Consider the following 23880-nt stretch of genomic DNA (forward strand, 5'->3'; position numbering starts at 1 on the left):
CACTCCTCTCCTGCCGTACCCTCAGCAATTTACTGGGACTCCTTCTGTGGATTATCTAAAAGCAGGGAAGGTATTCAGGCACTATTATCACGCCTGCTGTCACATGAGATCTATAATATGAGTTTTCAAGCAGAATATTTTGTCTTGGAGACAGAAATGAAATGTCTATTCTGTGAAAGAAGTGACAAGCTAGAACAGAAGCACAGCAGCAAGGATTCAGGCATCTTCTGGGCTGGATTGAGCTCTGTGGCCAGTGATACAGAATAATCATCCTTTACAATCTTAATGAATCTGTATTCACCCACACAGATGAATCTTTTTTGCAATCATGTTAACTCTTACAAGGGAGTTTATTTATTGACTTACTAAAAAAACCCAAGCATTGGGTGCTGTATTCCTTGAGTGCAAACAAATCTGGTGAGATACAGGGAACCAGCTGGTTAATTCAGAGTGGCTATCTGTAAGTACAAGCATTAGGATCAGGTTTTAGTCTGCCTATTTTCATTTTCTGGTTGTGCTTTGAATTTCTGGTGCTTTCTTGTGAACTTAACAGGCAAGTATCAAAGAGTTTAAATTTACTATTTGAACTGACTTTGGTCGGTATTTTTTGCATGGGAAAGTAAGCAAATTTTATTACACTGACTTTAGTGTCTCACCCACCCTGTGACCAGTGCTCTTTTTTGATCACGTGAGTAGCCTGGGTGTAAATCAGAAAGCTACTTGTCTGTAACTTTCCACATGATGGATCAAAACCCCAAGTTCCACCTCCCTCTGCTTCATGGTTCCTTCATTCAAAAAAAGTCTTTTCACACCACCAAAAATTACTCGTGATCTAATGCACTGATACACGTTTGGACACATTAAGTTTATCCTGGGATGAAGGTATTTATGTTCTCCTGTTTAGCTCCACATGTTCACCACTACTGGTTAACAACTCCCGAATAAGCAAAGATGTCCCTTAATGTGATGATTCCTATTAATTAATTATATTATAAAGAAAAGAAGGGTAGAAGCACATACATATATATATATATGTATACATGTATAAAGATGTATATTTAAGCATATATTTTTAAGCTTATCTTATTTTTATATATGCATGCTTATATGTATACCAATTAATATATTCCAAGCTTAGCCCTTGTTTTGAATAATTATTATAGCCAAAGTTCCAAAATATGAATTTCATTTGCGATCAAGAAAACAATTAGTAAGGTAATAACAATTTACTGTCAGAAACTTATAACAAATATGTGCCTTTTACAGTAAACTTAAAATAATGTTTTTAATTAGCAAATGGAATTCAGCATTTTCTAGTTGTCTCAATAAAATGAAATTATGCTTCAGAGTTGGAAATTTTAATTCAAAACATTCACCTTTATAGTTGGAACACATTCCTGAATGAGCTCCTAAAGTACTTCAGCTAATGTCCATGCTAATGTGCTTGTAAAGCATGGGGTCCAATCTTGTTAACATTCCCTTCCAGTATTAGAACACAAGAGGAATTTCTCTTCAGTAGGAAAAAGGAGATTGCATAAAATTACTTCAATCAAGCAAAGAATATTTTAATGCGTAATGGTGTAACTACATTTACATTCCTATATCTCAAGATAATTGATGCAGTATTTTTAGTAATTATTGAACATGGACTTGCTACATGCAAGATCCCTCAGATGAGGTAACTGCACTGCAAGAAATGGTGGAATGAAATTCTACATTTGTGGCAATGTGGAATATCACATCTCCTACTTGAAGGTGTGCAACCCTGGGTACTTTTTCAGGACAGTGCCTACATCCCCTCCAGTAAGTGTGTAAGTAACCTAAGATTACTCATCTTCCTCTGTATCATATATTTCTGCAGTGTTTGTTGTGTTACACTATGTCCTTAGTGTAAAAAATTATATAAGAAATGTAAAAAAAACCTGGAATACCTCAGTGACTTTTACACTACAATTAATGTTTTTAAGGCAACTCATTCAAGAAAAGCAAAACCAAAAAAGAAATAAGCCCTTCAAATGGTAATGGCAGGCAGGAATGTCAAACAATTTTGCAGGTAAGTGAGGCACATGACCAATAGCTGCCCAGGGTTTGCTCCAGACCATTTTTTTCTCCAGGTCTATGAAGTTTGAAGGAAAATACAATTTTCAAAGAGGCCTGAGGGAGATATTTCTGTGTGGATACCCCGGCTAAGCCAACAAACTACACAGCTACAACTGGGGGATTTGAATGTAAAGTGTCCACAGCCACCAGCCACCAGCTGTGCATACTTACCTACTTGCACCATCACTACAGCACAGAATAGGTGTGGCTTTTTCCAACCACATTACAACACTTTTGACTCTTACTCAGCTTGAGATAGGCCTTGGGGCACACTCAGCTCACTAAATAAGCCCCTGGAGTCAGGTTCACCCTGGAGCTCGCACCCCAGGGAATCCTTCATGGGGAAAGAGCAGATCCGGGACAGGCAATAGCAGCTCTGTGGAAAAAGACCTGGGAGTTCTGATGGGTAACAGGATGACCATAAGCTAGTGACATGCCATTGGCACCAAGAAGGCCAGTGGCATACTGAGGTGCATCAAGAAGAGAGTGGTAAGCAGGTCGAGGGAGGTTCTCCTCCCCTCTACTCTGCCCCATCTGGAATACTGCATCCAATTCTGGGCTCCCAAGTCATGGCAGACAAGGACAGAATCCAGCACAGAGTCATGGAAATGATTAGGGGACGAGAGCATCAACCATATGAGGAAAGGCTGAGAGCTGGGTCTGTTCAGCCTGAAGAAGAGACGAAGGGGGAATCTCATCAATGATTATAAATATGGGTGTAAGGAGAATGTAACCAGAGTCTCCTCAGTGGTGTCCAGTGACAGGACAAGGGGTAATGGTCACAAATTGGAACACAGGAGGTTCAATTAAGGAAGACTTTTACTGTAAGAGTAAGGGAGCAGTGAAACATGCTGCCCTGAGAGGCAGTAGAATGTCCATCTCTTCAAAATCCCCTGGATGCCATCCTGTGGGACCCTGTTCTGGCAGGGGGGTTGGGCTAGATGGTCTCCAGAGGTCCCCTTCCAACCCCTGACATTCAGTGATTCTGTGAACAGGCAGCAGCACATTGGCTCTCCCCCTTCCCTGCTTTTGGCATCCTCACTGCTCCAGCTCCAGATTTGCGTGTTCCTCAGATCCACAGAGGGGAGGGTAGAGGCAAATTTGCCAAGAGGCAGATGACATGGGGAGAGGAAGAAAGGGGAGGGAGCCAGCTTTGACAGGTAAAAATCAGCACATGATAGATGCTCAGACTTTACAACACACATCTTCTTCCTTTTCCATTGTTCTCTATCTTATATTGTGACAGTTAAATACTTCCACACACCTGCATAGCATTCAACATAGTCCCATTAAAGACCATCCTTTTATTTTTTTTCAGTGTAATTTTCCAGTCACTTTGAATTCTAATCCCACTGTCCTGAGTGACAGAGCCCCTTCATTTTCCATGGGTTGCTTTCTTTGCATGTCTTGTTTTACAAGGGCAAATGTGATTTTCATGGATACAAGCCTAATTGATGTCTTATCTGGAAAAATAATCTCTTTTTGTTTCTCTAAATGGTACTGAAATATGAAGTTAATGCAAAAACACAAGTGCAGGAAGATAATGAAGCAAGTCTCTGTTAAGCCCTGTGGTGCCTCATTTGTGCCTCATGCAGAGTGCTGAACTAAGTAAAAACTTGATCTGCATCAAATGAAGTGAACCTGACTGACTGCCTCAAAGATTCATAAATGAGAAGGCCAGAGAGCAAGACTAAGAGTCTGTTCAGCTGCACATGCAATGGGGAGAGCCATCCTGGCACCATGCTCAGGAGATGAAGCTGATCAGTAAACACAAGTTAACTCTCCAAATTGGTTGCTTCAATTTTCTCTGGAAAATTAACAGTCAGTGTGGTATACAAATAAACAACTGCCATTCAGATCCAAACTCCAAACAAAAGAAAAAACAAGGGAGTTAAAGATTTGCATATATCTTGTTAACCATTTTCCAAGGAAGCCCCTAGTAGTAGCCTTGTCTTAGAGAAGGTTACAAAGGAAAGGAAAAAAGCTATGTAAAGGTCTTTCACTCCATCTGATATGAAATACCATATGTTTTGTCATGCTTCATTAATGCTCCCTGGTTTGCCACCTAGAAATGCACAATGAATTCAACCTTCAGGGGTCAGTAGTGCTCAGCATATCTATGAACTGCACTGTGGGGATTATCAAATAAAGGCTGACTCTGCTGCATATTAATCCCACAGTTTCAGGTTGAAAGGTTTGTAATCTGAAGGCCAGCTAGGTACATGTCATCCCCCACCACTCAAATTTCACCTGTACAGTTCTCTGCTCAGAAATAAAGTAGTATTTCATTCAGAGGAAGCACTTGGAAAGTATTCTTCTGAATAGATTTGCTAGATTGTAAAATTCTCTGTTCACTTACAGTTTTGAAATTAGATAAATATAGTAGCTTTTTTGAGCTTTCTAATGCAGATTCCTGTGTTTTAAGACATATCAATCATTTTTGGAAAGCCTAATGCTATCAGACTTGCTGTATGTGGTCTGGAATAAAGCTTGGTAAATGCAGCAGAGTTTTCATGGCTGCACTGAAATACGAGCAGTGTAAAGAGAGGCATCTTCACTGTTTCATTTTCATGCTCAATGGTCTCTCATTGACTGTTCCACCTAGATTTTCATTTTAGTAGATTACCTTCAAATGAGAGTAAATTAGAGATCAGGATTTACTCACACAGTGCAATGTCTTACTCCACTAAAAGCTTAACAATTTAAATGCAAGGAAGCACAGTCTTTAGAGATGTCTTGACAATATGCTGTTTGTGGACTCTTTTTAGCATACATAGTCTTACATGCATGCAAAGCAGGGAGGCTGAAGTGAATTGACTCAAACAGTGGATCTCTCCTGTTACAGCATTAACATTATTGCTATTCCAGGCTTCCTTATTCTTGTTAAATAACTGGCTTGAATAAAAAGGGAGTAAGAAGTGTGACGGCTTTGAAAATATAATGATGACAGTATAATAAATTAATGCTTACCACTTCTTGAGTGTTTGCAAAATCTGCCTCTTTTGAGCTACACTGCACCAAAAGCATTGTAATATTAATCAGGACAATACAAAGGAATACATATTTATAACAAAATCTACTTAGAGCAGTGAGCATTCCTGCTTCCTAAAGACAAAATCAAAATAAAAAAGAGAAGGTTTTCGTCTCATTGAAACAGTACACGATACGCTGCTAATGCCACTGCATATACAAAGAGAAATGTTTATACATGGTTAAATATATAGCCTAAGCCTTAGCACATCATCCTGCATGTAGAATTTTATTGCACGTAGAATAAACTACTCAGCATCTAACTTACAATTAAAGCCATAACCTTGAAGGTATTTTTATTTGGCCCCAAATGAACACACAAAAAAAAGGGTTAAAAGAGCAGCCATTTCTTTACTATTTCTGCAGAGTCTGCCAAGACACTGGCAGTGAAGACTCAGTGTAGAAAGTGCTAGTGCTTCTGAAACATGCTATTAGTGTAAATCTTGGCCTGGACTTGAATTTATTTTATATCTAATGGCAGGATGTTGAACGTACTTTGATCTGTATTAATGCAGTTGCTGGAATGGAAGTATTTCCAATCAATTAGTGTTTTGATCCAATGCAGTTAGCTACACAATCCAGTCTTCAAGTACTAATGCTCTTCCACACTATAATCCGTCTCTCACCCATGACACAGTGAGGTGACTTACCACAAGAGAGTAACAAATCTTGAATCCAGGTTTAGCCACAAAGTAGTCATCGGATTTGAAGGTTATCTTTATTTGATTTGTTCTTGATGTTATTCTTGGGGGTACTTCCTTGTGTCCACACCACCGTCCTCGTATAACTGTGCTGGTCTCTGATAGATCTTCCACTTCCACAAAGTCATACCTAGGAATCAGTTTGAGGGATTAGGTTTTATTAACTCCGGTTACAGAAGGTGGTTGCAAATGGACAGGAACACAGGAGAACCAAAGACAAACGTCCCAGGTTTTCCACTTCAAAACATCAGACTAAATATTACAAATGGTGGCTGTAATGCTTGTGAAGCATAAAATGCACTAAACTGCAGTCTACTGCCTGAGTTCTCAAATGGCTGATTTTTGGGTTCCTGGAACACGACAGAATTTTCTACCAAATTAAAATAGCTATGAGAGGCACTTTCATGTGCTTAGTACACAGTAAGCAAACACATTGCGTTTCATGTGTTAGATAAACAGTTTAAAGAGGATGAGAGGACACAGTGACAGCACTCACTGGCACAGCCTGTGAATTCACTCGGCTGGGTCATTTATTGAGTTCATTTAGTAAACTGGAGAATAAGGAAGACAGAGAATAAAGTCACTATGTCTGTAAGAAAAACAGTCCCTTAAGCCCTGCAGAGGCAGAGTTAGGCCCCACACACTGGGGCTGGCAGGGGAGAGGCGATGACAGGAGGGTCAGGTTGAATGCAGATGAGAGATGGGGAGAGTGGCCATCCTCACTTTACAGTTAAGCCTTAAAACTTTGGAGGTCTTTCCCAGCAAAGTTTTTTATTCATAAAACGTGTGCTCTCTGCAAAGAGCAAGTTTAAGACTGCTCCTCAACTCTTACTAGCAATGTGCTGCTTTCCACCCCAGGGCCTGTGGGCCAAGTGCCGCACAGTTGTGGGAGCTGAATAGCTCTGTAAATAACATCTGCTTTTCTTCTTCTGCTGAGGATCCATGTGAAAAAAACCCAAGTACTATGTGGCTTGAGAATATCAGCTATGCTGCTTTTATATTCACCAACCCCAAATTGCACAGCACAGAAAATTACAGATCTGCCACAACCAAACTGCTTAAATCTGCCCAAACTCTGCTGAAACATATTTTTTTTGTAACACAACTAAGTTGAGTTCCAGACAAAGGAACTCAAGGCTCTCTCCACCATCCTCTGCTCCCCATCCCTCATGATGATGGACATGGCACCCAGGCAGAGCTCTGTTGCTGCACCATCACCCACCACTTCCCCCCCTGGGCATCACTACAGCAACAGCACCACACGCTTGTTGTAACATCAGAGCTTGCAGAGTTTTCAGTATAAGTTAACTTGTAGGCTCTGGTGAAAATCATCCTGACTGTTCTCTCCACTTTTTGAGACCAAGAGTCAGAGTAACTGACTCTTGGGGCAAATCCATGCACTTTCAGGAATTTTTTTTTCTGCTTTCAACAGCAGAGGCTTTGCTGTAACAGTCATGGGAGTAGGTGCAATCCCAGTTGCTTTTGATAAACTGAGGAGCCCCAGAGGCTGGGCAATTCAATTGCTTTTCAGAATCATTTCTTATCAAGTGCTTGTGGAAGTGCTAAAAGCACTTCTAGAAAATTCTGTAAAATCTTGAATATTTGCCCTCCTTCTACAATAGCTCTGCTAAAGTATACCTTTTAATTCCTCATACTGAATTAATTTCAATCAGTTCAGTCTTAATAGTATGCAAATTTCAATAATTAGCATTAATGAAAAATTGAAAGAAAAGGGTAGGAAGTTTCTGGGAAAAAAAGTACAAGGTCAGAAGCAAGTATAAAAGGAAGGCAAGGTGAAGAGGTCCTGAGTCACTTGTCGAATATGCATAGCACTGAAGCACATGCTCAGCTCTCAGCATTGATTTCAATTAAAACACGCCTGGCTGTCTCTCTAAAGCTGCACTGAAAGGACTGTCAGGGACTGAAGTTGCAGAAAGGACCTAGTTTTAAGAAACATCTTGAGCATTAACAAAAAAATCTAACTATGCACACAGTATTTAACAGGCTTAAAGCCATCACAAGCTGCCTGCCCAAGAAATTCCTCTCTGGAAATCTTTTCCACTCTGGGAAGCAATGTTACACAAATAAAGGTCTTCCAGGAACACAGGGGAAAGCTTTATTGCAGAAAAAGAATGTGACATGTGACAAAAAAAAAAAGCTTCTGTGGACACTATGGATGATGGAAAGTCTTTGCTTCTCTCTGCATCCTGATTTAGCTGCTCTGGAAGAAGCAGGCATATTGCCTTCCAAGATGGTCCCCAAACTCATATTGCCAGTAACAGCTTGACTTCCCCTCACCATGCCACCACCTTTAATAGCTGGTGGCAGAGAATATTTCTTCTTTTTTTTTTTTTTTTTTTTTTTTTTTTCCCCCACAGTAAATTAGCTCTCTGTTTCAAAGTTGCAATGGTTTAAGGTCAGCCACAGTTTATCCACTATGTAAATATTAACAGGCCGCTTCTGTATGCATTGGGCTCTCACTCTGGGAAAGCACTTGTGGTGCTGGGAGGTAACTGGCATTACTGACTCTGCTGCTGATCTTGGAACAACAGAGCAGAGCAGAGCAGCAGCTGCCAAGCCCATTAATGCTCAGGGAAGGAGAGCTAGTTTCAGGCTGCATTCTTTTATTACTATATGGGAAGCAAACCTACACAAATGGTTCTGTATATTGGTAAAGCAAAATCGACATAGCAAAACTAGAAAAAAAAAATCCATGCTATAAGACCCAACAGAGCTGCCAAACTCTATAAATGCAAATTAATTGACAAACAAGATAAGATAAGGAGAGCCTGGGTGTGCAGAAATACTAACAGCCCAGTTCTCTGCATAGATAAGGCATAAGTAACAACATGATCAAGCAGAGCTGGAAGCTGAGACTTGAGTATTTTGTGTAAGCAGCATCGCAGCAATCTGCCTGTTGGATCACACAGGCATCCTGAGCCTGGTCTCTCCCACAGAACAGGCAGCTGAATAAAAGAAATATAAACAAAAATTCCATGGATTTACACTGCTTTAGTGAATGTTGGCAAGATTCACCACTGTGCTCTGCTAATGCAAAGCAGTTTATCCACCTGGGTCAATCATCCAGATCAACTGAGCTTACGGTCACTTTTGTTTAAAAGAGGAAACCAAAGCAATTGGGATATAGTAGATTATACCTTGTTAATATATGTAGAGTATACTAATGTTTGTAGAGCTGCCTTTAAGGGTTTTAAAGGAAACTGTAACAGTAAAGAATAACACTGAATAAAAAAAAATCTGAAAAATATAACTGTATTTTTGAATACATTTTTCTCTGTCCATCACACCGCAAGACAAAAATATACCTACTCACTCACACTTCCCAGAACCTTTCACCTACTGAATGGGATGGGCTTTTTGCCTGGCTGGAACATGATAGAGGTGATAGAGGACAAAAATCCTATTAAAGTAGAATCTGAGTTGTTAGGTAGCAGGATTTGACCGTACAACTGCCTTGTCTTAAAATATTATAGATGGAATAAAGCCTGCCAAAACTGTTTCAAGTCCAGCTCAATTTATTATTTGAAAACTCAAAGAGCAATTCAGGTTGGATGGGACCCCTGCAGACCTGTCCTTTAAGCAGGGCCATCCTAGACCCAGGAGGAGATACCCAGGTTTTGGGTTGCAGTCTCAGGCCAGTGGCCACATCCTCAAGCATGAAGGTCATGTCAAGGACTCCTTGGCAAACTTCAACACAAGACAGCTCACAACTCACCTGCAGATATCATTTTCAGGCTCCTCCAGGCCAAACTGATTGTCAAAAGCCAGCTGGATCCTGGTGTTCTCTGGGGAGTGGAGTCTCCATGTCAGCAGGAGGTTCCTGGGGTAACTGCTGGGGAAGCGTGGGCTGTGGATGCAGCCGTTCCCTGCCACGCTGATGGTCTCTTCTTTCCGGTACAAGTCTGTGAGGTGATTGCTCTCTGTTAGTAGTCACAACTTGTAGAAATTAGTATGTTGTTCCAGTTACAGGAAGGCAAAAAACACAACAGTTTAAACACAGCACAAATCATTTGCAATTAAAGTTTGGGCTAGGAGCAGTTACTATTGAATAAGAAGTACAGTGTACTTTCTCTTAATTGAACCCCCTTTAAACATTAAGAATGACAGTAGTCAACTATAAACTGTTTATTTTGTGACAAATGTATCACCACTTTTACACTGATATTGAATATACAATTTCCTTCTCATCACTTAGGTTTTAAAACAGAATTTAAACTTAAATACAGGCTGCAAGCATGAGAACAAACAAGTGAGACAAAGGAAGTATAGAATTAAAACATCCCTGCTTCCCAGATTTGGTGGTCTGGTGAGATATGCCCTCTGAATAAAGCAGCACTAACAAGACTGCAGGAAAGTACTTGCAAGTGAGTCTTAATTTTTTTATTGCTCTTAAGAGCTTCCACCCAGATGCATGTGTTGGTTCACATTTTGATTTTATTTATATGGTGTGAATTATTTGCTGTTGATGATCATTAACACAGTTACTCCACGATTACACTGATGTAACTGAAGTCAGAAACTGCCCCACCACCATATTGAGTAACTGCAGGACAAACAGCCAAGTCCTTAATTAAAATTCCACAACTTCTGCCTGAGCAAATAGTCAATTTTTCCTAAAGTTTACTTATACTGAGGTAAAGCCTCAGCTGCTGCAAATCTCTGGCTCCAAGGACAAGAGGAACCGTGGTAAAACCCAGATCTGAAAATCAAAATTTCTTCTCAGTTGCAACATGCACTTGTATTGTCCTGCTTTTACTAGAATTTGGATTCCAGCATCAAAAAACTGCAAACAACTTGGCTTTTGTGCACTGACAGCTTCAGTGTACTAAAATTTGGAGGACTGGAAGGCTTCAAGGCAACATGCAGACCATGAAAATGAAAATGTTCAGTCCCCAGTTAGGACACTTAAATCTAAGCCTCCACATGTGATGTATGGTGATCTAGGGCTCAGTTCAGTTACTCACAGAGATTTCAACACCATTTAAGATGAAGTATGGTTTCCTGCCTGGCCTCCAGGAGGCCAGGGAGGTCCAGCAGCACATCCAGTAGCCCCCAGCAGAAGTCCCATGGTAGCTATGATGTCTCACAGAGCCACCTGTACATGGTCAAACTGATTTCCTTCTCAACACAGCTGATGATGAGCTACACCTGGACAGGTCCTGAGTCAGTCACCCAACTGCAGTAACCAAATCTCTACTTGCTACAGGAACTTGAAAACTTGCTTTCACCTAAACACCTAAACTCTGATCATAAACTGAATAACCCCCTCCTCTCCTCCCCATGCTCTGCTGAAGGTCAGGTCAATCTCCAATTCCACTACAAGCAAGGGAAATATAAAACTGGTGCCTTCTCAGGAATTTAGCTACCGAGGATGAACAAACACAAAAAATTTATCCTTCCAAGGTCTCTCTATGAATGTTGGAATTACAAAACCAAAGTAAGCAACCAGACACAGCCATCTGTCACACACAGTAATCAGAGTTTTCTCTCTTAAAATAAAATCTAATGCTTGATTGAAGCTTTCTAAGCTCTTTATATGAAGGAAATACATGAAATTAATGGAAAACAGGAATCCAGAGAAATGGTACAAACTTCATGGTAAGTACATTTATTTTTTAGGTTACTTTTCACCGGTTCTTAGCTGTAAATACCTCCCTGCACATAGCTCTAAGCAAAGTGTGGTTGTGTGTCAACAGTTCATTGTACCCTTCTGACAGGATAATAATTCTAACTCCCAAACAACCTGAAACTTAGAATTTAAAAGTCTGGGTTTCTCATAAAACCTATCTCCAAAGAGCTGTTTGTGACATCTTTCTAACGTGTTTTCACTGAAGAGATTTTCTCACACCCAGAGCCACCCTTTCTGAGCAAAAAGAAGCCCTAACTTACAGCCCTAACTCCATAGCTCCCAAAGTGCAGAACTAACCAGTCTTGTTTTGTTTTGTTCTGTTTTGACCATTTTGCACTGGAAAATGGACAATACAGTGAGAAATAAAAATAAAGACCCCTCCACCCATCAGTTTTGTTGCAATTTTCATCAGGAACATCTATGCTCAAGTCTGTTTTATTTTATTCTTTTTCTTAAAAAGCAGAACAAAAACCAAAACAACAACAACAAAAAAAACCGAACAGAGCAAGTAAACAACCAAACAACCAACCTCAAACCAAGACACTTTTGAGATTTTTTGGTTTGGCTTGGGTTTTGGTTTTGTTTTTTTTTTTTCCCTAACCTGGAATGAAACAAAATGTCCAGCCAGTGCTAGTGAGTTCCTACTGAAATACTGAGGACTTCGGTCTCTGAAAACACCAAGTACACCCAAGAGGATTTTATATTCCACAGGACTACATTTAAAATAGGATAAAAAAGGATAAAACAGTTTTGATGAAATCAAATTATGGACTTTTGAATGAAACAACATTTGCTAGGTTAGAACAAAAGTTACTGCAGTAAAACACAGCAGAACTCATCCTATACCTAAGAGTACTTTGCTCTTCTTTCCTGGACAGCAGAAGCAAACTCTTGCTGCTTTCCCTGGGTCAGCATACACTTCACTGAGTGGTTCAATGCAGTTCAGGATTCTGAGGGAAAGGCTCCCTTCTCCCAGCCAGTCCTCATAGAGGCTGTACTTTGGGTTTGTAAGCTCCTGATATTACACTGCTATCTGTTAAGTGTGCTCATAAATATACAGGCAAACAAGATCTGTGGACTTTACTCAGCACAACAGCTGAAAAAGTACATTACCAGAGTTCCTGTGCCCCCAGGCTATTGCAGCTTTTCATTTATCTTAAACTCTGAATCCCACACACTGAGGTGCTCCACCTGTAAGTCAGCCCAGCTGACCAAGATCAATGTGGAAACGTAATGCCTGGCACAGCACTACCCAAGCTGAACAGGTAAATGGAGAAATAAAGATGTAAATGTTAAAAAGCTTAAAAATCAAAGCACATTGACATGGTATTTCAACGAGGAAAGGCTGGAAAGAAGCCTGGGGAAACAGTTTGGTATAGCAAAATAGAAGATATAAAAATATTAGTGTATAAAGAGTTGACTTTTACACAGGGAAGAAAATATATTTGATGAGAATGGCCCTACTGTTTCTGTAACTCACATATGATGAAATGCAAAGCCACTCAGAGCCCCCACCTGGCACTGGAGTCTTCCAGAGCTCTTAAACAGCTTGATTCCCTCATAACCTCCTTCCCCATGTGCTAAATTACAGCCTGAAGTGGTGCAACAGGGAACGAACCAAAAGTTTTCTGAGGGGATTTTCAAGGGGGTTTTGCAGTGTTAACTTGTTGAGCTAGATGTGGGAACACAGTAAACCCAAACTTGGCCTCTGGAGGTTGGCTCCTCCTGAATCATCAAGCATCTAAGAAACAGCTTGAGGAGATTGGAGCAACTCCTCTACTTGTAGCAACTAAGATGTGAGACTAAAAGAGAAAACCTTTCCAAGAAGACAAGCATTGTCCTCATCAGATATACTGGGAAAACTCATAGAAACCACACTGGCCATGGGGAAAGCTAGGAAGAAAACCCAAAACACTTTAGAAAAGATGTACACAAACAAAAAGGCAGTGCCTCTGTCAAGGCACTGAACTGTCCCATGTTGAAATGCAATGCAGTGCAGCATTGTACACTGCCCTGAATGTCACATACTAAGTGTATTCCATAATGCTTTATGGGAGTAAATAAAAGATGACAGTGGGTAATACACTGCCTGCCACATTTAGTAAAAAGCATATAAAATAATTTAAAAATGAATAAAAGAAGGTGTTAAGTCATAAGGTGAAAAGGCCATTTAAGCAATTTATAGAAGGAGGATATTCTATATGTCAGGAGTTAAAAAGACACCCTTGCACTTGGGAGGGAAAATATCTCAAAAGATGAGTGGGAAGAAATCTGGGAGACATCCTGAGAAGAGAGGCAGTTCCCTGCAGAGTCTGAACTGACTGTGAAGCAGATTGCTCTACATTTTATTTATCTGAACTAATCTCTCTTTTCTTTCCATCTTAATTCTTCCCAAACCACTCATTTTAATCACCATGCTATAACTGATAGTCCAGCTGTCCAAGGCAAAGGAGCCCCCACTTAAGTACTCAATGCAGCTGCATTTTAAGAAGTGCTTGCTGCCTCCTCCCTGAATGAAAGGCAGCTGGGTGTCCAAGTGGGAAATGTGAAGTTTAGCTCAATATTCAGAACATGGTGCTTGTCTCAAGACTTTCCTCAGCATGGGTGCCCATCACATCCAATCTCTCTCTTTTCCAGCTAGGGCATGTTCTCCTAATGCTATGCTGCATGAGCAGCAAGATTCAGAAAAAACATATTTCATCCTGCTTTTACTATGGATGCATGTGTTTTCTTGCAAGTTTTAGTGATGTATTGACACATTCTCCTAGTCAAGCTATTCTTAGTCATGACATACCCTACTACAGAAGGAAGTTTGTCTTTATTATCATAATTCAACAGGCAATTAGTTCCTTCACTAAAACAAAGCAAAACAAAACAAAACAAAACAAAACAAAAGAACCTCAAACTAAAAGGCAATTACTGCTTGCTAATAGCTAATCTGACACCTGTTCTTAGATATCCACTAGGCAAGTAGAGTCTGTAGGTGTCAGTTCCTTCAGAAAGAAGAATTTAGAAAATTACCTTGTCTAGGGACCTAATGAGTAATATGGACTACTTTGTTCCAGTTTTCTAAGGTTTCTGGCATTATGGTCTTGCTTCCAAAGGTGATGTCTTGTGTATAAGTTTGCTTCTGTCTTTGTTCCGCTTTTAGAAGTCATTGGACAACCCCAACAACTTTGACACAGTGGTAGAGGCCAAAAAGATACAATATTCTGACATGTTTTCTCACAAGAAATATACCCTCTTAAATCCCAGAGTGTAACCTGATGAGCTCATGCTCTGCTACAGCAGAGTTGCTGGAAACCACGTGAAGTTCATTTCACCACTTGCGGAACTATTTGTTATTTCAGGAAAGAACCTTGGGAGTTTGCATGTGGGAGTTTTCCAGATACAATCCTCTCCCTCAAGACTGCTTTCTTTGAAACAAACACAGCAGTCAATGGTTTGCCACCAGTTTTTAAACAAATGAGATAACCTTCAGGGAGTATAATAGCTCTTCAGTTCCTTCAGTTGAAAATTAGCCTGATCTAAATAGCTGAGTCCATTGGGTGAGAAGTAAAGAACAGTAAAACATTTTTGAGTCCAGGCCACAAATCAGTTCATCCTGGGGACAGGCATACAAAGCAAGCTGTATTTATGGAAGCCTGCTCAGATATTCATTGACTTTCTTTCATCACCCCACTCTCCCGAAATAAGAAGAAACTTTTTTCGCTATCTCTGTGTAAATCAGAGAAAAAAATTACAGAGTTCCCAGTCACCACCATGTATCCCATAGCTGGTCACACCTTGTTAGGAAGATATAAAACTGTAAGCTCGTTTACCTTGTTAAAAATTATTTTTTTGTGTGTCAATATAAACAATAAAATGAATCCTAGCCAGTGAATACAACATTATGTTTCTGATGTCTAATGAAGAAAATAATACTATATGGTAGCACCTGTCTTAGACACCCCTGCCCTTCTAAGGACAGAAGCTTAACACACCTCTCTTAGCTCTGCCCCCAACATGGTTCACCAGCAGTTCTACAAGGAGAATAATAAATAAAGGAGAGAAAAGGCTGGGATAACTAGAAATGACACAGGAACAGCACAACCCTGGCCAGGCTAAAAACTGTATATGGCAGCACCAGGCTGAAAAAATGGTAATTCTGCTGTAAGGATGAATATGTAAGAGCACATCAGGCCAATTCAAAGCATTAATTCAGGTGTCTTTCAGCTTTATAAAACTTCAGTAGTTCCATTTATTTCAAGATGACTACAAATTAACTTACAGTTAAGTTCATACTTGAGGAGTTTGAACTGGATCAAAACTCAAACAAGGGAGCTGCATTTTAATGTCACCTCTATGCTGCTCGTCACCCAGAAACTGAGCAATTAAGAAGTGGACCCGAACCCCATCAGAGTTTGAAAGATTGTTAGTTTGGTTGGCTTGCCACTGAATTTCAAAGCAGCAGCTCAAGGTATCTGTTCCTTCTCATGTAAGCTGTCCCCTTCTTTTTATCAGCATGAAAGATACTTCTGGCATCATCAGAGTGCAAATTCAAAGCATGACCTATTCTGTTACTGAGGCAGTTTCAAAAGATATTTTGTGCATGCTCAAATGCCAAAAATGCCAAATTCAGACCTCACGTGCACTTTGCTCAACCCCCTTTGAATCACTGAGCTGTGTGGAGATCTTTGCTAGAAAAGTATGTTTTATATGTGTATAGGATATATCAAAGCAATGAAAAATTGAGCTGTAGTTGAAAGGCAAAATTATCCAGTGCAGAATACTTATGCAGAAGGTATCAGAAAATGAAAAAAACCACAGGTTTAAAATTAAATTCAGAACCATGGTTAGAATGGTTAGTCATCTGCCTGTGCTTCTGTACACAGCAACCCTACAAATCTTGGCACCATATAGTCAACCTATGGTTTAACAGGACCTCAGCAAAGACCATTTATGAGAACATTAAGTGGGCAATTGATAAGGAAGTCCAGGCATGTAATTCATAGAGACAGCCAATTAAAATGCTTCTCACTATAATAAGTATTTTTAATTTTGCATTTATTAACATAATTTGTACTGTTAAATGGTAACTGCATTTTGAATGCAGTACTGAAGAAACAGTCCTGAATCAAAGAAGAGAATGGCCTGGATTTTGGTGAGATGAAGGATGTGACTTGACTTTGTCCACTTTGGTAGATGCCTTACACAGACTTCCACAGATGAACACCAAGAAAACAATTTTTTACTTATTTTATGAGGATATCAAACTCTGAGATGTTTGCTTCTTGCAGTGACTTGTATTACTTGCTTTTATTTGAATTCTTGATATTTTGTTCTAAGCCAAAGAACATGCTGAATGTCTTACAGCAAAAGTGTCTATAGAAAAGTAACATATGTTAGGCCAATATATAAAATACTTTAACTGCTAGTTCTTTCACAGGGGGTTGTGTTGCAATGCATCTATCTGATGGACTCTTAAACCAAAAGCAAACGGAATGTATTTTTCTCTTGGGATCCCATAATTAAGTATGAAAAAAATATAATGTATATATCAAGAATGTGTAGTTCTAATGATGTGGAATAAAACTAATGCAAATAACCCCATTATCATGAGAAGAACACATAGAAGTTTGAGAAACCATGAACAAAATTAAAGAGAAAAATTATTCCTGGTGCTTTAGAGAGCTTAAGGGAAACCTGATAACTGAAGAAGTTGCAGTGAAGCCGACTCAGAGAAAGTTGGTACAGAACAAACTTATGCAGTGCCTCAGTTTCCAATTATAGACACAATTGCTATTAAGCATTAATATTAACACTGGACTCTGGCTCACATTGCTATGCAAAGAAATTGTGCATTTCTCTGGATCTAGGCACTCTGATTTTTTCCTGGTTAGGCAGTGTCTTCAAGTAAGCAGATCTTTGTGGGAAGTTCTTTTCAAATCCATTGGGCACAATGAAGATTACTCCTTTTTCATTTCCTCTTTGTTATTTTGCAAATTTTTCAGTCAAGGACTGTTTGCCTTCAGAAGTTTGGCATGGCTCAAGTCTTAAAAGAGAATTTGTTCTAAGATACTGTTTTAAAAGCTGTTTTAGTCAAGAACTCCTAAACCTCCACAAGATGTGGAATTTCCTTAAAGAAAGAAAAATGTGGATAAAAAGAAAGAGAAAATCCAGTCAAAGAGTGAAAGGCTTCTCTTGTGAAATATATTGTAGCAGATAGAGAAGCAGTCACTGAGCAGAAGGTTGCACATTGGAACATTAGGCAATAAAAGGAAAAGCTGTTTCAAAAGACAAATCAAAGCAATTTTCTCTTGTAATTTGAGCTTCCTAACCCTCTACTCCAGTACTGAAGATCCAAAATCTCTGGAAGGGAATGAAAAGTAATTTCTTATAATGGAAAGCCTGGAAATAGTGTTCTTGCAGAAATCGTTTCTGTGGCCTGAGTTTGCCATGGGCATGCTTTTAGTCTCTTAGGGTCCATATATCAATTGACAGCACAAAGGTGAAATTTGAGAGCATATTTCAGACACTTTTAAAGACCTAAGCACCTTAAAGTTACCTAGATCTTTAAAATAGCCCAAAACAACCATAAAGAGTAATTTAACTGTATTAAAATATGATAATCAGTAATCCTTTTATTTTTCTGTAGTAGTCTAGCAGATAAAATTGTTGCAAGGACATAGGAGCCTCTGTTGAGATTATTCTAATTGCTTCAGAGGATTCAGACCACTTCTTTCTCCTCTCAAAGGGCAGATGGTCTCTGGATGCTGCTTCAAAGATGGGCTACTCATTTTCCAAGAAATGGTTAGAGATAAAATGCAGAAGCAGCTCTTGGAGCAGGAACTGAAACCTAAGACTTATCCACAAAGTAAAGATCCAGCAACTTTTCTACTTTTTACTCCAAGGAACATTGTCCTGGGTCTCTGACAGTTTAGACCAAGCCATGGCTCCCTCTTTTTCCCCATCTCAGTTTTCTTCTGCTGGAAACTACAGCACTGGGACAAAGACGGTGGTGGACATCAAGGTCTTTTTCCAGCATGGAGGCAGAACACAAGCAGGGCCAAAGGAACAGCTTTCATTCACTTAGATAAAACCCCTGTGTTGAGAAACAACATTTCCCCAGTCCAGAAAGCAATTTAAGTCATATATACTAAAAGTACTGAGTACATTAAGTGTGGAAGATCTTTCCTGTAAATGCTTAGGATTTTCTCTGGTGGTTTGGCATCAGAATGCTGCAGAGCTGTCATGTGGATAGATACTGCAATTTAACAAAATTTCCAGGCACATTCGTAAAATTCTTGGCTGTGGCCTTCTTTTATTGTTATGATCTTGCACCAAAGGATCATCTAGAGATTTCCTTAGTCCTGCATCAAGGAATAAACTACACCTGAAAAACCAGCAGAGCTCATTTGGTGCCATAAAGTAGGGACCAGTGGCTGGCAAGATGATGCTGGTGCAGTCCAAAAACTCAGGTGCTGCTATGTCACACGCACAGCTGCATCCTGACCACTGCAAGCTGAAACCTACATTGGAAATGGAAGTTGGCACCAAAAGCTCAATTAACACATGATAGCTTCCCAAGTCCTTTCTGGAAAGCAGCTGCTTGGCTGGTTACCAAGAGGAAGTGATTGGAAACATTTCTTCTAGGCTGTGGGGTGGTGTTTGGTAAGAAAAAATAAAAGCCAAGGAAACTGTTCAGGCTCAAATGGCTCTGCAGCCCCTGCTGCAGCCATCCTGCCAGCACCCAGCCCCAGCAGGACTGCCTGCTCACAGCTCTGCAGTGAGGGTGAGGGTATCAAGGCATGAGAATCACATCAATTTTAGTTCCAGCTGTGGAATTTACCAGTAATTTAGTGACACTTGCTGTATGAATCGAGCCAGCTAGAACAAAACTCCATTTTCTTACTGCTTCCTCACTGCCCAACACCAGAGGTGCAATGTACAGTGTAATGTAATGTGAATTAAAAAAAAAAAAAAAAAAAAGCAAAAAAAATTTAAAGATAGAAACAGATAAAGTCAGAAGACCATTGCATTAAAGTTATGTTTGTGGATGTCTCATTGGTTTTGCTCCCTATTCACATGAATCTAACATGTTCATTGCCAGTTTTGTGGCAGTTGGAGATTCTGATCAATGCTGTGTTGTGCACTACAGAAACAATGTGAGAGATAACCTCTCCTCTGAAAAGTTTACAGCTTGCAAGATAAAGATGGAAGAACTAGGACTAGAAAGTCCAGATAAACATTATTTATACTGTTCAGCAAGCCAGTCATGGGACAAACAATTCAATATGTCTTTCCAGATTTCTTTTCCAAAGTTCTCACTGAGCAGTGTCCTTAGAAAATCTGCTTTATTTTTTTTTACCCAGAAGCTCCCCAAATAAGATGGTAGAAGTACAAAGAGAAATAATATTTTTTTTGGTAAAATTAGCAGGTTACTTTCTCTTTTAGTAACAAATTAGGTGTCAGTAAAATGGAAGATATGCATGGACAATTTTTTCCTGAGAAAAAGGTCTTCTATCCATTTCACCAACTAAATAAATTCCACTTCATACACTTTCAGCTGAAAAACATGTCATCAGAGCAGTACTGGGACTTTCCACTGCACGTGTTCTCAAACATTTAATAATACATTTCCCTGCTCTCAAGTTTCTTAAGTTACAGCCACATCAGGTACTGTATGAGCAGATGAAAACACATTGAAATTATATGGTTAAGATTCCATGGGGAGCAGACATTATGTATCTTTATGTTCTCTACAGAGTTGAGTATACTGTTGGCAAATCAAATAGTAATTAAATAATCCTTCATTTTCATGGGGCTTCAATGAACTCTTAAATGGAAAACTGGAGTCCCCTGTGTAATCACACTGGAGGCAAAGCCAAACTTCAAAATTGTCCTTTGACTGCAGATTCATTGAAACGTTTGACAGAACAAGAATTGAGTTAAAATGATGAATTCAGCCACATTCAGCTCCAGACCTCATCATCAGGAACAGAGTATCACATTTCACATGAGATGACACAGTATTAACCAGCAGGCACCATAAGCACTCCCTCACCTTAAAGCTTCCAGAGAAATATGGTTAACCTTACAAACTTAGTTCCCATACTACGGAGACATTCCTGTAGATGTCAGGGCAGAGGATTTAAAGGAGAAATCTCAGGCTGTGCCTTACTCCTCTTGACCCAAACTGCATCTCAAAAAATCAGAGAAGCATCCAATGGTGGTGTTATGCCCATGGCTGGACACCAAATAGCACTCTGAGGTATGATGGGCGGAGGTCCCTGGAAGCATGTGGACACCAATTCCAAGCCACCAAAGCTTGTAGCCTGCAGGTAGCCCTATGCTGAGAAGGTCCACCCTCCATTTGTGTTGGCTGGGAATTCAAAGGGGACTATATTACTGCTAACTCACCCCAGCTTTGTGCTGGTATTGATCTTGTGCATCTGGGTGAACACCACGTACTTCGGCGCTGTTCACCAGAAAGATACAGAGCCGTATGTTGAGTGTTTAACACAGCTCCAAGCAGCTGTTTCACCAGAGAGGAGCCCGATAAGAGGCTTATGTGACTGAGATAAAAAGGGTGAGAAAGTCCAGTAAATACAGTACTCTCACATCATTTTATTTTGTGGATACACTGTACCAGAGCTACCGAATGGAGACAGGGACATACACACCATTTTGTAGGAAAACTTCTTTTCCATGCGAACACTCCAAAAGCAGAAGGCTATCTTAGCCATCTTTGGACTACCCAAACACGTGACTTTTTCTCAGTAAGCTTTGCATATTTCCATGGCATCCAGGATTACAGTCCAGTAACACATAGCCTTGAGCATCAGTCCACCTCTACTCATAACAAGAATAGAATATACAGTGGTAGGGCTTGGGGTTTTTTGTCTGTTTGTTTGTTTTCTGTCATAAGTTTCAACAACCTTGAGCCAGGTATGACACCAAGAAAAGAAAAAGAATTTCACTGTAGCACTGCCTAAAACTATGCTTTGGTCAGTGGCCAGTGTCCCAAAAACCCCACAACAAACCAAAAAACAACCTCTTGCCAGTTTGAACCCTTGCCTAAAAGAGGAAAAATGTTAAAATTCATGTGTTTGATACAAGAAAGGAAAGCAAAAAATTCACCTTGGCAGAACAGGATTAACGATAAATTTGGTGAAAAATAATGAATATTTTTGGTTTCTATTTGTTGCAAAGAATTTCAGAGATATTTTTTTGTAGTTGCTTGTTTGCATTTCCAAACTGTCTCAGTCATTCCTGCTCAATTTACCTCACTCTTTCTAATGGAACCATGGAAGAATAGCCCATCAAAGGCTACAATTTTAAACCTTTCTTGTTTCAGAGACTTCATAAGTCCTACTTTACAGCAGACACTGAGAAGTATTCACTGAAGTATTCACTGAGATGGACTGGCAACAAGTATTTTTGGGTTTCCTTGGGTGAAATTTTCTGGGTTTTTTTATACCTTAGGCTGCAATTAAGAAAATACCACAACTATGACCCCAAATATCTTCTAGTATAAACCATAATTAAATAACTGGCATCTTTGGTAAATAAGAGCTGCAGTCATGATTACACAGAAAGCTCTGCACTATTGTCCTATCAGCTGTTGGCCTGTGGATTGATTTACTTGATTTAAAGTGGCTGAGCTTTTTTGCAGTCTCAGGGTGTTCCTCAACTCACAACAGCTGCTTCAGTTCTGATTTGTTGCTATACCAGACTTCCTATATGTCAAATCTCATGTGTTTTTATGAACACTGACTGACTCTGCACTCACCATTCCTCTCCTCTTTGCTTGCATCTGAAGTCAGACATTTGCAAGGACTGGTGAGATGATGGGCTTGCCTGTGGCAGGAGGGCAAGGGACCAAACACCAGCTGCAGGAATATCACACTGAGATCTTTCACTCCACCTCCTTCCCCCACACCACGTGCCCAGCCTGGTCCTTGACAAGATGTGGAGCAGCATTTTGGAGCCATTGCCTTCATGGCACTCCCCAAAAGCATCATAGGCTACGGATGGGATGGAGCATGCTACTGCTGTGGGCTGCCTGCATCCAAGCTTCCTCTCTGAATTACACATCTGGATGAACTTTTCAGGTCTGTGTTCACTTGAGCAAACACTACCATTATTTGCACAACAAATATTTAGCAAGGACGAGGCAGTTCTCCCCACCTCGATGCCCAGGCGCAGCAGGGTCAGAGCTGGTGTGCACTGGCAGAAGGCAGTGTTATTCCCAAAAAGCAACAGGAAAACCTGAAAACCCACCAGTCTGCCGAGGGTTTGACTGGTACACAACTGTAAGGTAAATGCCTTGAGTCTTCCTGATTCATTGACCTTAATTAAGGGACTGGTAATCCCCCATTTGAGAATTCAAATCTACCCATATACACATTTATTTGTTTTTTTCATACATAAAGCTTTAAATAAAATGCCTTTCTTTTTTGTTCCTACTTTTTAATGGATACAGAGAACCATTATGTCAAGAAAGAAAAAAAATGTTCCATTAAACCCATCTCAATGGACAATTTGTTTCTTCAATGCAGCATTTAAGTAATAAAGAAAGAATAAACATAAAATTCTCCTAAGAAATAAAATGAGAACACACTTAAAAAAACACTTGTCTGAGGCATATTAGGATGCTTATAAACTCAGTTCAGACACTTACAGATGAAGCTTGCTTGCCAAATCCATTTTCACAGAGCAGTAAGAAAACCCTTGTATAAATCAGCAGCATCCTTACAGTGATCACAGCTATTGACACCAGCTGAGGATCTGACCAGAGCAGCAGATGAAAGGGGGAAGAAAAAAACTCTAGGAGCTGGAAGCAGATTCTGAGAAGGAACAGTAAATGCTGTTCAGTGATACACTGAACTTGTGAGAAATTGGACTAAATTAGCCCAGTGATATCAGAGATATCACAGTGCCACTCTGACCTAGTAATTAAAAATTGAAGAAATAATGGATGTTTGTCATTCACAGATTGAACTGCGGAGATGTTTTCTATTTATATAAATATGGGATGAGTTGTTTGATTAAAAAAAACCTTTTGTTTTCATGTATTTCTAAACAAACATTAAAAGATAATATATATTCTTGATAGCTTTTGAATTATCTTCTGCACATAAAAGTAATGTCTGAATTCTGCCAAGTTCATGACTTTCATTCACTAATTTTATAATTTTACCAGGGTTGTAATTTCCTCCAGTTATCAAGGCACCCCTGAAAGTCTCTCCCACCTCCACTGGGGACTCCTGTATGACTCAACAAGAACATCAGCTCATTAAGCAGTGCAGCTCATTAAGCAGTATTGTTCAGATGACTAAACTGGTCTGATTTATGGTCCAGGAGCTGGGGCTGAGCAGCAATTGCACAGTGAAGCCAGCTGCTCTTCAGGGGCAG

At 39.8% G+C, this 23880-nt stretch overlaps 1 protein-coding gene across 3 annotated transcripts in view; it reads right to left on the reverse strand.

Moving 5' to 3' along the window:
- PDGFD (platelet derived growth factor D) overlaps window positions 1-23880 on the reverse strand; it is a 135103-nt gene that overhangs the window by 51631 nt on the left and 59592 nt on the right. For 2 of the 3 annotated variants that reach the window (XM_071734571.1, XM_071734551.1), the window contains exons 2-3: window positions 9568-9772; window positions 5781-5961 (exon numbers count right to left, since the gene is read on the reverse strand). In XM_071734571.1, coding sequence (XP_071590672.1) covers window positions 5781-5961; window positions 9568-9772 — 386 coding nt within the window. The remainder of the gene's footprint in view (window positions 1-5780; window positions 5962-9567; window positions 9773-23880) is intronic. The other variant, XM_071734561.1, reaches the window with a different exon arrangement.

The sequence above is a fragment of the Heliangelus exortis genome, chromosome 1, assembly GCF_036169615.1.
Source record: "Heliangelus exortis chromosome 1, bHelExo1.hap1, whole genome shotgun sequence".
In the NCBI taxonomy this organism is placed as follows: domain Eukaryota; kingdom Metazoa; phylum Chordata; class Aves; order Apodiformes; family Trochilidae; genus Heliangelus; species Heliangelus exortis.